Consider the following 12,686-nt stretch of genomic DNA (forward strand, 5'->3'; position numbering starts at 1 on the left):
CTCTAGTGCCCAGCTGGTAGCCCAGTGCCTACCTCACTGCAGCAGACTAGTGGCATGCATAGGTGCTAGAGCAATTATGGCTGTCATGCTGTAATTAGGGAAAACCAATTCTTACTCAGTTATATATTTTTAAATCCTCCTTGATATCTTTCTTGGTGTTCCCATCAAGCTAAAATTTCAGTCACAAATTTGCAATTCTCATGAGCAAATTTGGGGATTTCCAATTTCATCTCCTTTGTGTGCTCAGTTGATTTCAATCTGCCACAGAGACTCGTCTGATTCTTCTACCATCCTAGGGTATATTAGTATTATGAAGTGCCAGGAATCTACAACCTTTTCCACAGATTTCTGACCAAGGCTATCTCTTTGGGTTGTTTCCTGACTCATTTTTGATTCACTATTTCATTTTAATATTCTACAGTACTTAAAACTATATGTTATATTAAAACACCTTTAAAATTGGTACACAGTGATTTCCTTATTTTAAAATTGTATATGATCTTTTCAGTTATTACAAAGCAGTTATGTTCATTACAGAAAAATAGGGAAAAAAGACAAGCAAGATGGACAAAATATAAAATGTGCATAATCCCATCAACCAAAAATAATTACTTTTATAATATTGTTGCATATATACCCATACCTTTTTTGTGGAAACAGTTTTTGCACAAATGGAAGATTTTTTGTAACTATTTTGTAACAATTATCAGTTAACATCACATACACATTTTTTTAAAGTATTCTCAACAAATTACATCTTTTTAAATGTATATAGAACTAGATTCTACCATTCCTTCTGAGAATTTACTTTATTATAGTAAAAACATTATCCCCGATTTTTAACAGTAGTCTAACATGCCAGAATATAAATTTCTTCTGATAAATATTCTACATAAACACATTGCAGCTAATCACCAACCATTATATATATCCCTGCACATTGTGGACAGTTTTCTTTATTGAAAAGACTTTAAATTTAAAATCATTGAGTTACATATTATCTTGGCACATTAACCCCTGTGGAAATGTGCAAGACCTGTCTTCTAAAATAAATCATTTCATAAAAAGAGAGAAATGGAATAGGTCATAAACCATGCTGATGAATTGTCAGTTGCTATTTTCTTTAAAAAAAAAATAAACAAAAACAAAAATATTCTGCATCTTTCCTTAGAGCCAACTCTTTCAATGAATTCAGAACATTTATCTCTAATAAAGAAGTTATTTGAGGAACATTTAGAAAAATAATAGAAGCATAATGTAGAAAGCAATGTAAATAATAATTTAAACTTGTTTAAGAAAAGAAATCAGTGGAGTACAGGTTTGCGAGCCTGATAAACTAATTTACATTCAGGTCTCACCATACGTTTTTCTCCCCTAATACAGCCTCCTCTGACAGCCAAACACTTAGGTAGTTTCTGGGCTCCATGATGGCAATGAGCACCTTTTTTTAGGAGTGATTTTGTTTGTCTCTCCCTCCACTCCACTCCAATTCCATTAGAGAAGGCACAGTCTTTCCATTTTTGAATATTCAAAGCTTACTGTGGTGCTTGAGACAAATGAAAACTCTTGTTAGGTAAATAAATCAATTCATTCGTCTATTAGTCAATGACATTATGCTTTAACAAGCATCATTAGGAATATTTAACAAAGAGTAGGAAGAAAAAAACTAACATGTATTAAAATGCAATTAAATGCCAGGCTGTCTATTAAGTCTTCAAAGATTTTATCATTTCATTTTTTTCCTACTCTAATGACATCTTAAATTATCTCACACTTTCATAAATAATTATTAACTAATAAAAACATGCAGCAACTTATATGTAATAATAGATTCTTTTTGGATGATATAATTAAAATGTTTATATAATTTTTGCATATTCAATATGCATGTATATACATATACACAGAGAGTACTGAGAAGTTATTATTTATAAAAATACCTCTAAAAAGCAAGAAACAAAATATCTTGCAACTCTAAGAATCTAATTTATATTTCACATATGCTGTAGACACAGCTCAGAAACTCAGATTTGATGCTTATGAATATTTATAAAGTATAATTAGCTTGGAAAATGCTGCTTCATCACCTGTTCTGATATCGTTGACGTGCTTCAATAACTTACTAAGCAATGCTGGAAAAGGGTCTCTCCAAATTCCAGTGAGTCGAAACTATTCTTTTCATCCATAACATGTTAGTGTTTTCCATTCCCTTATCATAAGAAAAGGCTGTTCTTGAAACCTGAATTGTTGGCAGACTGCTTATAACTGACAGTTGTATGCCATCAGCTCTTTACTAATATTTTAGAGAGCTTCTTCAAACATCGAGGCCTGTCTTATTCCTCCATATCTCCTGAATCCAAACTTCTCAATTCCACAGCCCTTGCCTGAGGTTACTGCTCTCTTTTCTCTGACCTGTACTGTTACAATAGCCAACTGATGGCTCCTGTTTGCCCACACAGCTGCCCAGTTCATGTTCCTGGACTGTGGCTCTGACTGAGCTCTCCTGCTCAGGGACTTTCAATGGAGCCAAATTGTTTGCTGCCCGATTTCCTTATTCTAACATTCCAACCTTCCAGAAATTGTCTCTGACTTACCTAATGGCCTTACTTCTCCACATTGCCCTTCACAAACCCTATAGTCTTATAGAACTGAAATACTTCCTCTCCCACCAGTTCCCTGCCTTCCTCCTGCCTTTCCTTACACTGTTTATACTATACCTTCTACATTCACACATATATCCCCTATCTCTTTATATCTGAGCAAGGAGTGGTTGACTAAGGATCCGGGAAGAAATCACTGCCTTCCTGAAAAGCAGGAAAGAAAAGATGCCTGGAAGCAAAAAGCAGGTGATATTCAGAAATGCAAGAAGCTAGAAAACAAGCAACAAGGAGGTCTAATCAGTATATAGTTTTCAGTCAGGACACAGTTGTATTGCTGAATGAAGGTGTATGCGTCCAATGGAAGATAAATAAGTTGACAGCCATCCAGCCAGACTAATTAGAAAAAAATTAGAAAGGTCACCAATTACCAATATCAGGAATAAAAGAGGTAAAGTCACTACAACTTTTTCAGGTAGTAAAAGACATTAAGAGAATATTATGAACAATTTTATGCCAGTAATTCAACAATCTGGATTCTTTGAAAATCATAAACTACCCCAAACTCATTCACAAATAAATAACCTGGATAGTTCTATATTCATTAAAGAATTGAATTTATAGTTAAAAACCTCACACACAGCCACACACACACACACAAATTCAGTTGCAGATGACTTGTGAATTCCACCAAACATTTAATAAAGAAGTAATAAATTCTCCCAGAAAATTGAAGGTGAGAAAATACATCCCACTTCATTCTATGAGGCCAGTATTATTCTGATGCCAATACCAGACAAGGATATTTCAAAAAAACAGAATTATATACCAATATCCCTCATTAATATAGATGCAAAATTTTTTTACAAAGTTATAACAAATCAAATCCAACCATTTATTAAAAGGATTATACATTATCACTGTGAGGTTAATCCCAAGAATGTAAGATCAGTTTAATATTTGAAAATCAATCAATATAATTTACCATATTGAGAAACTAAAGAAGCAAACTATACAATCACCTCAGTTGATGCAGAAAAAGCATTTAACAAAATCTGACATCTATTCCTTAAAAAATTCTCAGCATACTAAGATTAGAAGGGCATTTCATCACCTGATAACTATAAAAATTGATTTTTTTAAAAAAACTTACAGCTAATATCATACTTAATAGTAGAAGATTGAATACCTTCTTCTTAATGTAAGGAACAAGGCGAGGATGTCTGCTTTCATCACTTCCATTCAACATTGTACTAGATGTGTTAGCCAGTGCAATAGACAAGAAAAAAGAAATAAATGGCATCCAGATTGTAAAAGAAGTACAACTGTCTTTAATCACAGATAGCATGGCAGTCTAAGCATAAAATTCAATAGGATCTGTAAAAAAAGCTACTCTAATAAGTGAATTTATACATGTTATAGGATATGACATCAGTATGTAAAATCAATCATATTACATACTGGCAAAGAGAAATCGGAAGTTGAAATTACAAGAATGCTATTTATAATAGCATCAAAAATATGAAAGACCCATACACTGAATAATACTGAGAGAAATTAAAGAATACCTAAGTAGATCAAGATATATACCATGGTCATGGATCAGAAGTTTCAATATTCTTATAATGATAATTTTATACATATTGATCTACACATTCAATAAAATCCCAATAAAAATACTAGCAAGCTTTTTTCTAGAAATTGACAGGTGTATTTTAGAATTCATATGGAATTGAAAAGAATAAAAATGTTGGGAGAGTTACACAACCTGACCTTAATACTTACTATAAAGCAATAGTAACCAGACAGTGTGGCATTGACATAAATATTAACAAATAGATCATTAAAATGGAGCAAATAGTCAAGATATAGATCCGGACACATATGGTCAATTGATTTCTGACAAAAGTACAAAAGCAATTCGTCTATTCAACAAATACTACTAGAGGAATTGTATATCCATTTGCAAAAAAAATGAGCTTCAGTCTGTATCTTGTACTACATTCCAAATTTAAAATAGATAATAAAGTTAAGTGTATAACATAAAAATATAAAACATTTAAAAATATATGAGAAATCTTTGTGATATTGGGTAAAGCAAAGATTCTTAGATACAATACCAAAAGCATGGTCCTCAAAAGGAAAAAATTTGATACATTAAACTTCACCAAAGTTGACAGTTTCTGCCCTTTAAAAAATACTTTTGAAAAATGAAAAGACAAGCCACAAACTAGAAGAATATGTTTTCATATCACACACCCGAAAAATGGCTTGTATCCTTCAAAACTCAATAGTAAGGATAACCCAATAAAAATTAAAAGATTTAAGCAGATACTTCACCAAAGAAGATGGCAAATAAGCACGTGAAAAGACCATTAGTCACTAGGAAAATTCGAACTATAAACCAAAATGACGTCTGCAATTTAAAAAGACCAACTGTATTATATATTAGCAAGGATGTAGGCAAATGGAATTCCCATATACTGCTGGTGGAAATTTAAGTAGTGCAAATACTTTAGAAAACACATTGGTAACTTCTTAAAAACTTAAACACATACATACTGTATGATCAAGGGCAATGATGGCATATGCATGCCAAGATGTGTACACATCCATATGATGAAATACTACTGCCAATAAAAAAGGGATCAAATGTTGACAGACACACAACATGGATAAATGTCAAAATTACATTGAGTGAAAGAAGCCAGAGGAAAAAAAGGGTACATGTTAAATAATTCCATTTATATAAAATTCGATAAAATGCAGACCTGTAGTGATGGAAGGCAGACAGGTGTTTGTCTGGGGATGGAGGGAAGACAAGGAAGAATGAGGGAGGGATTAAAAAGAAATGATGGATGTGTTCTCCACCTCGATTGCGGTGATGGTCTCATGGGTGTATATATGTCAAAACCTATTAAATTATAAATTTTAAGTATGTGCAGTTTATGTCAGTTATACCTCAATAAAGCTGTTGAAAAAGTATGAAAAAGTAAAAAAAGTTAACATTGGTCATCTCTGCTCTTGGTCCCTCAATTATTTCCACAGCTCAGACTTTAGCCTCTTACAGTGTCATGTGGCCCATCTTCCTCTTTTCTCTCTCCCTTCTTCCCTTTACTGTCTTATTCACAGTAAATCAACTCCTCTCCCTCCCCTAACCCCAGGTCTCATTTTACACATCCAAGGTTAGCTTTAAGATTGTGATTTTTAAATGCTTGTCAGATCAGGTTTTATAAAGTAATACATATTTTATAAGAAAACAAATATGTTTTAATATAAAGTAATTTTTATTGAAAGGTATTCACACCCAGAGGCTATGGGGAAAGCTGTTTTCTTTTTTCTTTTCTTTCTTTCTTCTAGTTTTATTCAGTATTATAAATAATCCATGTTATCTTGATGATGCAGGAGTACCAACCTTATTTTCCTACAATGATGTTAACATCCACTGAGCCCTGCTTACTCCTGTATATTTTACCCCTAAATTGATTTGGACTCCTGAACTTTACAATTTTTTCTCTTTACTTTTTAGAGTTTTCTCTTCTCTTTCCTCGTTGTCAGATAGATTGTCAGCTGACACTTCTGCTGTGTTCATGTGTCTATTTAGAGAATCTTCACGCTACCTTTGTGGTTTCCTGTCTCTAATCTGTTTTGATTTAGAAAAGCTATAACCAAAGGAGTAAGAACAGTGTGTAAATTTGGAACAAATATAGAATCCGAGTAGGTAACCAGAGGCTTACTTTCCTAAGTAAAGTGCACTGGATTTGTGCCATTAATTTTGACACTGTTACTTTTTTTTCTAAAATAAATGACACATATGTGATATTACTGTATCTAATTCCCAGGGGAAACGATAGGACTAAGAATGCCTGTGTTCCCAGTGGAAGACATCATCAATTTTCCATAGAATAATTTGCCAAGGTTGTCTTTTGCAAGAATTATGTACAGTATCCCTTTTTATTTATGTAGATGTTTGCAATATGTCCTTTTGTAGATATCATAGTATTGTACGATCAATCTATTCTGTGAGCAATAGATTATTTAAATGAAAGCTGTTGGGCTAACACATTAATAAATTTGACCACAGCAGTACCAAGTTTTGTAATCTCTCCTAGTTTAATGCTCAAATAATGTGACTGATAAAAATGATGTAACTAAGGCATTGCAGATGTCATTAAAGAGTGTTATGTCTGGGATAACCTGAGTTCAGATTTATTACTTGAACAGTATTTAGCATTCTCCAGCCCTTCTTGCACCCTGCAATAATTTTCCAATTTAAAATTTACACATAAGATCCTGTTTGATTTATCTCTTGGTATACATGACTTATGTAATGATTGCTGAGGAGCAAACACTATTAAAATGGGTAACTAGACATTCAAGTTAAACATTCCTTTTCCCATATCATTCTATTATCTTTGTGTCACCTTTTTTAATCTAAGCCTCGACAAATACATCTTTGCCAGGAGATGATTGTGGCTCAGAGATTGTCATTTACAAGATTGTGTTTTGCCATAGTACTTTGAGATGCATTTTAAAAAAGAGCAATGTTCTTTCTCATTTCAACCCCCAAGGGGATACAGGAAACACTCCCCACTCCACAACTAGAGTGAAGGTGCTTAAGGATAAAATCAGTGGATGGAAGTTTTTAGTTCTTAATTTGCTTGACTTCTGTAGCACTTGATAATACCAACCAGTTATGTCCTTGCAACACTGCCAGCCATCATGCATTGAGTCACTTCTGTGTCTCTTACTTTCCATAATGTCATGCTCTCCTAATTTCTCCGTTTTCTCTCTGGAGTCTCAGCCACCTTGCCAGTCCCACTTTCTCTGCCTGCCCCGTAAACATCGAAGTTCCTAAGGATTCTGTTTTGGACCACATTCTCATCTCCCAATAAACAGTCTCAACTTTAATTACCAACTATGTGCTGGTAATTTGTTGATAATTCCAAATCTGCAGCCCAAAACTCTTTCTGAAGTAAACTCTGTGTACCAGCTGCTTTCTGGATATCTCCAACTCATTTTTCTATGGTTTTAAATATGTGACGCTTTTTTCTGTCCACAGGCAATAGGTCCTCAGGGTTTATTAAAGGAAGATGCCAAAGGCTCTCTTCAGAAAAGCTTCGGGGTTCTTAATGAAGCCAAGAAGTTAGCAAATGATGTAAAAGGTTGGTGTGGCCAATTTTTTTCTAATGTTTAGTTTAATTGCATTGTAATTGGTAGGATATTTTATCACACTATTGGAGAATTTAATTGTTTTAGCATAATTTTTATGATCATTCTGTAATCTGGATTTAATACAAGTAAACTTTCTTACCAGTTTTACAAAATTTTGTCTTCATATCTCATTTTGCATTGGGTATATTTCATAATTTTTAAGCCTAATTTCTATAGCATCAGTTCACTGATTTCTAAAGTATAGTAACTCTTAGTGTGAAAAGTTTTTAAGAATACCAAACTCCACTGTTTTTAGCTTCAGAAATGAAAGTTACAAAGGAATGTGTCAGGCTGGTGTGGTGTAAATGTCATTGTTAAACTTTCAATTTTGTTAGTGGGTCCCATTTTCTGAAAAGTTTCCAGATCTTTTTAATACACTTTTGTCTTAAATTTTATTCCTAATTTAAGTATCAAAGTACATAAAATATCCACCCTGATATATTATGGGTTTTGTGTTAAGAATATATTAGTGAACATGACTGCTCTCTATACAAGCTGTTATGTTTATTATTTCGTTCAAGTATCTCTCGTTTCTCCTTTGAATTGCCTCCTGTTTCTCTCTCCAGTTTCATTTCTTACCATTTTCTGGCTTGTATCCATCTCCCCCACCTTACCTAAATATTCATGGTCCCTCCAAAACATGCTACTATGTTAAGATTAATTTTTTCAGTGTTACTCCTTCTTCTTAGAATGCCTCATGCTCCATCCCTCTTCTTTATCTATCTTCTACCAGACCTTCTAGGAAACCTAATGCTACATCTGATTTATATGCTCCCTCTCTCTGTATACCTTTCTCATGGATTTTTCAAACCACTACAACCATGGAATACTTAATATTCTGTCTTCTTTTACTTTTATTTTTTTTACATTTTTTCTCAATACTACTAGATGCACATATTTTAGGTATTCCATCTTCTTGAAAAAAGACACAGGATCTTTTTAACTTGGTATTTCTAGTACATATCTTAGTGACTAGCTCAAATTCAGAAACAATTATTTTTTAAATAAAGGAATGATGTTGGTCTTCACTTACTTTACATTTCTTAGAAAAAGCAGAGGTTTAAAAATCATATGTATTGGGGCCAGGCATGGTGGCTCACACCTGTAATCCCAGCACTTTGGGAGGCAAAGGCAGGAGGGTCTCTTGAGGTCAGGAGTTTGAGACCAGCCTGGGCAACCTAGCAAGACCCCATCTCTGAAAAAAATGTTTTAAAAATTAGCTGAGCGTGGTGGTGCACACCTGTAGTCCCAGATTTTGGGGAGGCTGAAGCAGGAGGATTGCCTGAGCCAGAAGTTTGAGGCTTCAGTGAGTTACGATCACACCACTGCACTCTAGCCTGGGCAACAGAGTGAGACCTTGTCTCTAAAAAATAAATAAGTATTAACTAATTAAAAAATGTACATTTTGTGTGCTTTGGTCTCCACTAGAGGCTTATATGGAACTGTAAGTTCTATCTCCATTATAAATGGCACTTTGATAGTAAAATGCTTTGGACTGGACTATCTATTGCAGGTAAAATAAAACTTCCCACATACATAATTCTGCATAGGAGGTAGCTCTTATTGTAACCTGAAGAGTAACTCTAAAGAGCCAAAAGCTATTTTCCTATTGTACAAGTGGACTTGATCCCATTACTCTGTGGTCACTCCTTCCTCACTGATACACTTGCCCAGAGCTAGGGCTAGGAAGTGAGTGAGGTCGGTCATAAAAGTACAGGGGCAGATCCTGCCTTTAAGATTTTTTTATTTTGTTCATTGTGCATCTTATTTTATGCATTAATTTTGATTTTTACAAATATTACATTAAAATATTTTCATCTTGACTACTGAGTTTTTGTGTGCTCCTTTAAATTTCATACCTGAGCTGAGCACCTCACTCATCCTATGCCCAGCTCTTCTCTTGCCTCTATTTCCCCACAAATAGTGGAATTATGAAAATGAAGAAAGAATTCCGTTCTTAGGTATTTTTTCCAAGGGAAAAAGAAATCTAAGGACAGGCATGGTAGAAAGGGTTAGGAAACAGAAATGTTCATTAGTTTAAGTGTCTTTTTTTTTTTTTTTTTTTTTTGTAGTTAAGGTAGTACATTATTTAAAGTAATGAAAACCCACAAACTACTCAGGTAATAATTCCTCCAGAAAACCAAGCCAAGGCTATGACGGAAATGGGAATGTTTTCTTGCTACATTATGACATTCCTCTGATTTGTGGCCAATTACACAGGTTATAAAATGGCTGTTAATCAGGGAAATGCCATATATTACCATCAGGAACTGCTGAAATAGGCCCTACAGAGCAAAACTCTTGACAGCAGCTATTAAAATAGAGATTTAGTCATTTCTCTCTCTATGGTGCCTGGAGTTAGAAGGAATAAAAATGGTGGGGCCAGTATCCCCTCCATATTTCTAATTTGTTGCTTGGTTCAATTCAGTACAGTTCAGGCAGTCCGTGAGCTTTAGTTATGAATGACTTAGTGCTGCTCCCTGCCATTTTTATGCTGTCCTTGCCTTGAGGGAGTCTGAACTTGCCAGGAGCAATTTGTTTTGCTTTTTAATTTTTGAATATACATCTGTTAAAAGTAAATTTGCCCTTGTGCGAGTTCGAGATTTGAAGCCAGTCTACATTGTACTGATCGAATGTCTGTGGAGATAAAAATCATTTTGTTGATGGATATAAGGCTTGCTACAAACTGATGATGGAAAGAGTTAGAAGATGAATTGATACCACCAGGTATTGCTACTATTTTGCAGAGGGACAAGACATTTTTTCAGTAAAAATAGCCAGTTGAGGTTCTCATGGAATGTGTGCAAGGCAAGGAAGAAGTAGAGGATGGCACATTAAAAGTCTGAGAATACTAAGATTTTAAAATTATATACCTTATCTCATATAAAATAAGTTTTCAATTCTATTTTCTTCTCAATTTACCCCTAATTTTTGTCTCTGCTCAAGATAAGTGAAAGTAGATAACATTTCTATAAAATGGGTAATTTACGTTCACATGAAATAAAAAGGTCTATTCCCAAGCCCAAGAATAATGAATCAGTGTATTGCTTGACATATGGTGCTGTCTAACACACAGAACAGTACCAAGCATTCCTCCAGTCACTAATTTTTTTTTTTTTTTTTTTGAGACAGAGTCTCTCTCTGTGGCCCAGACTAGAGTGAGTGCCGTGGCGTCAGCCTAGCTCACAGCAACCTCAAACTCCTGGGCTCAAAGGATCCTCCTGTCTCAGCCTCCCAGGTAGCTGGGACTACAGGCATGCACCAGCATGCCCGGCTAATTTTTTCTATATATATATATTTTTTAGCTGTTCATATAATTTCTTTCTATTTTTAGTAAAGATGGGGTCTCGCTCTTGCTCAGGCTGGTCTCGAACTCCTGAGCTCAAACGATCCGCCCACCTCGGCCTCCCAGAGTGCTAGGATTACAGGCGTGAGCCACCGCGCCTGGCCCAGTCACTAATTTTGATCAGACCAGTTGACACTTTCCTTCTATACTGTGGTCTTTTGAACAGTCAGTCATTCAGCCCAGAGAAGTGTATAAGAAAGTTTATGAGATCATGGATATAATATAATTGCAATTACTAATCTGTTGAGATTTTATTAGTATTTTATATTAGAAAAAGAGAATAAACAAGAATACTGCAGTGCTATTAAACCAAAGTATGATACAAGAGTTAAATTTTGATTAAGGCATTATTTTATCATTAAAGATATACTCCTTTTGAATTTACATGCTACCTTTTGTCTGAATCCGCCTTTCCATAGACAGGCGTGTGAAAGGCAAAGTCTGCTCCGTTGACAAAAACAACTTGAGGCTAAATGGATGAAATTAAGCCTGAGTCCCCTGGCCTACCGTGGTCTGGCAAACAAACCAGTCTTTTCCCATTGAAACTGCTGATCATTCATGCAGAGTTTTGGTTCCTCCTTTGGAGTTGAACAGTGAAAATCAAGAAGATAAAACTGGGGTAGATTTGAATTAGGAAGAAAAATGGCAAAATAGTGGCAAACATAGAGGGGCAGAAGATCTTCCCTAAGAGTGAGACGTAGCTTGTCTTATCCAACCCCACCGTGTGAGCAGAGGACAAGAAGCAAACTTCAGAATGTTCCTATCATCTTAGCAAAAGACAAAGACCTGTGTGATAAAAATGGGGGTTGCAGCTATTTAATATAAACTCATCTGGGCTTTGTTGTGTGTCCAGAATCAGAATCTGTGATTCCGTGGGTTTTTATACAAGTAAATTTGTCTAAATGCAAGATAAACATACATGTCTTCAAGAGCTTGGCAGATAACATAAGGAATGGTGACACCTGTGTTAAACCAGAGAGCACTTGTCTCATTTAAAAGTATTCAAATTCAATTTCCTTTTTAGCCCAAACAAAACAAGTCTGCAGGCCCATGGTCCGCTTATTCTGGAGGAACCAAACGTGGGTGTTGCTGTCTGGTCATTTTAGTTTGTCACTCTACCGGCTGCAGAGGAATAGCCCCTCTATCCCAATATCCTAAATCTTTGAAGAACTTGCTACCAGACAAGAACCCCTTCCCTCCTTTCCTGAGGCATCTACTGTGACCCTCCACCAGGAGAAAGAACGTATGCAAGCACTGTGCCCATTGCAAACAAGATCTAATCGGGCACTTTCAGATCAGAACGGAATTGCTCAATAACCTGCCTCCCTATAAAACACAGTGATCTCTGAGGTTCCCATGCATGGTCACTCTAGTATATATGTCTGTGCGAAACAGGTAATCGTATATAGGACACATCCCAAAAGTGTGACAGCTACCAGGTAAAGGGAGGCATGGGCGTAACCATCATGAAAGAAGGCTAGAAGTAAAAAAGGTTAAAGAAATGATGTCATCCCTAATCATTGTCACTA

General features: G+C 35.1%; 1 protein-coding gene across 2 annotated transcripts in view; it reads left to right on the forward strand.

Moving 5' to 3' along the window:
• The window catches only part of LAMA2 (laminin subunit alpha 2), a 568,286-nt gene that overhangs the window by 464,637 nt on the left and 90,963 nt on the right, over positions 1-12,686 (forward strand). For both annotated transcript variants that reach the window (XM_069489233.1, XM_069489235.1), the window contains exon 41: positions 7,660-7,762. In XM_069489233.1, coding sequence (XP_069345334.1) covers positions 7,660-7,762 — 103 coding nt within the window. The remainder of the gene's footprint in view (positions 1-7,659; positions 7,763-12,686) is intronic.

Source organism: Eulemur rufifrons, chromosome 15, assembly GCF_041146395.1.
Source record: "Eulemur rufifrons isolate Redbay chromosome 15, OSU_ERuf_1, whole genome shotgun sequence".
Lineage (NCBI taxonomy): Eukaryota > Metazoa > Chordata > Mammalia > Primates > Lemuridae > Eulemur > Eulemur rufifrons.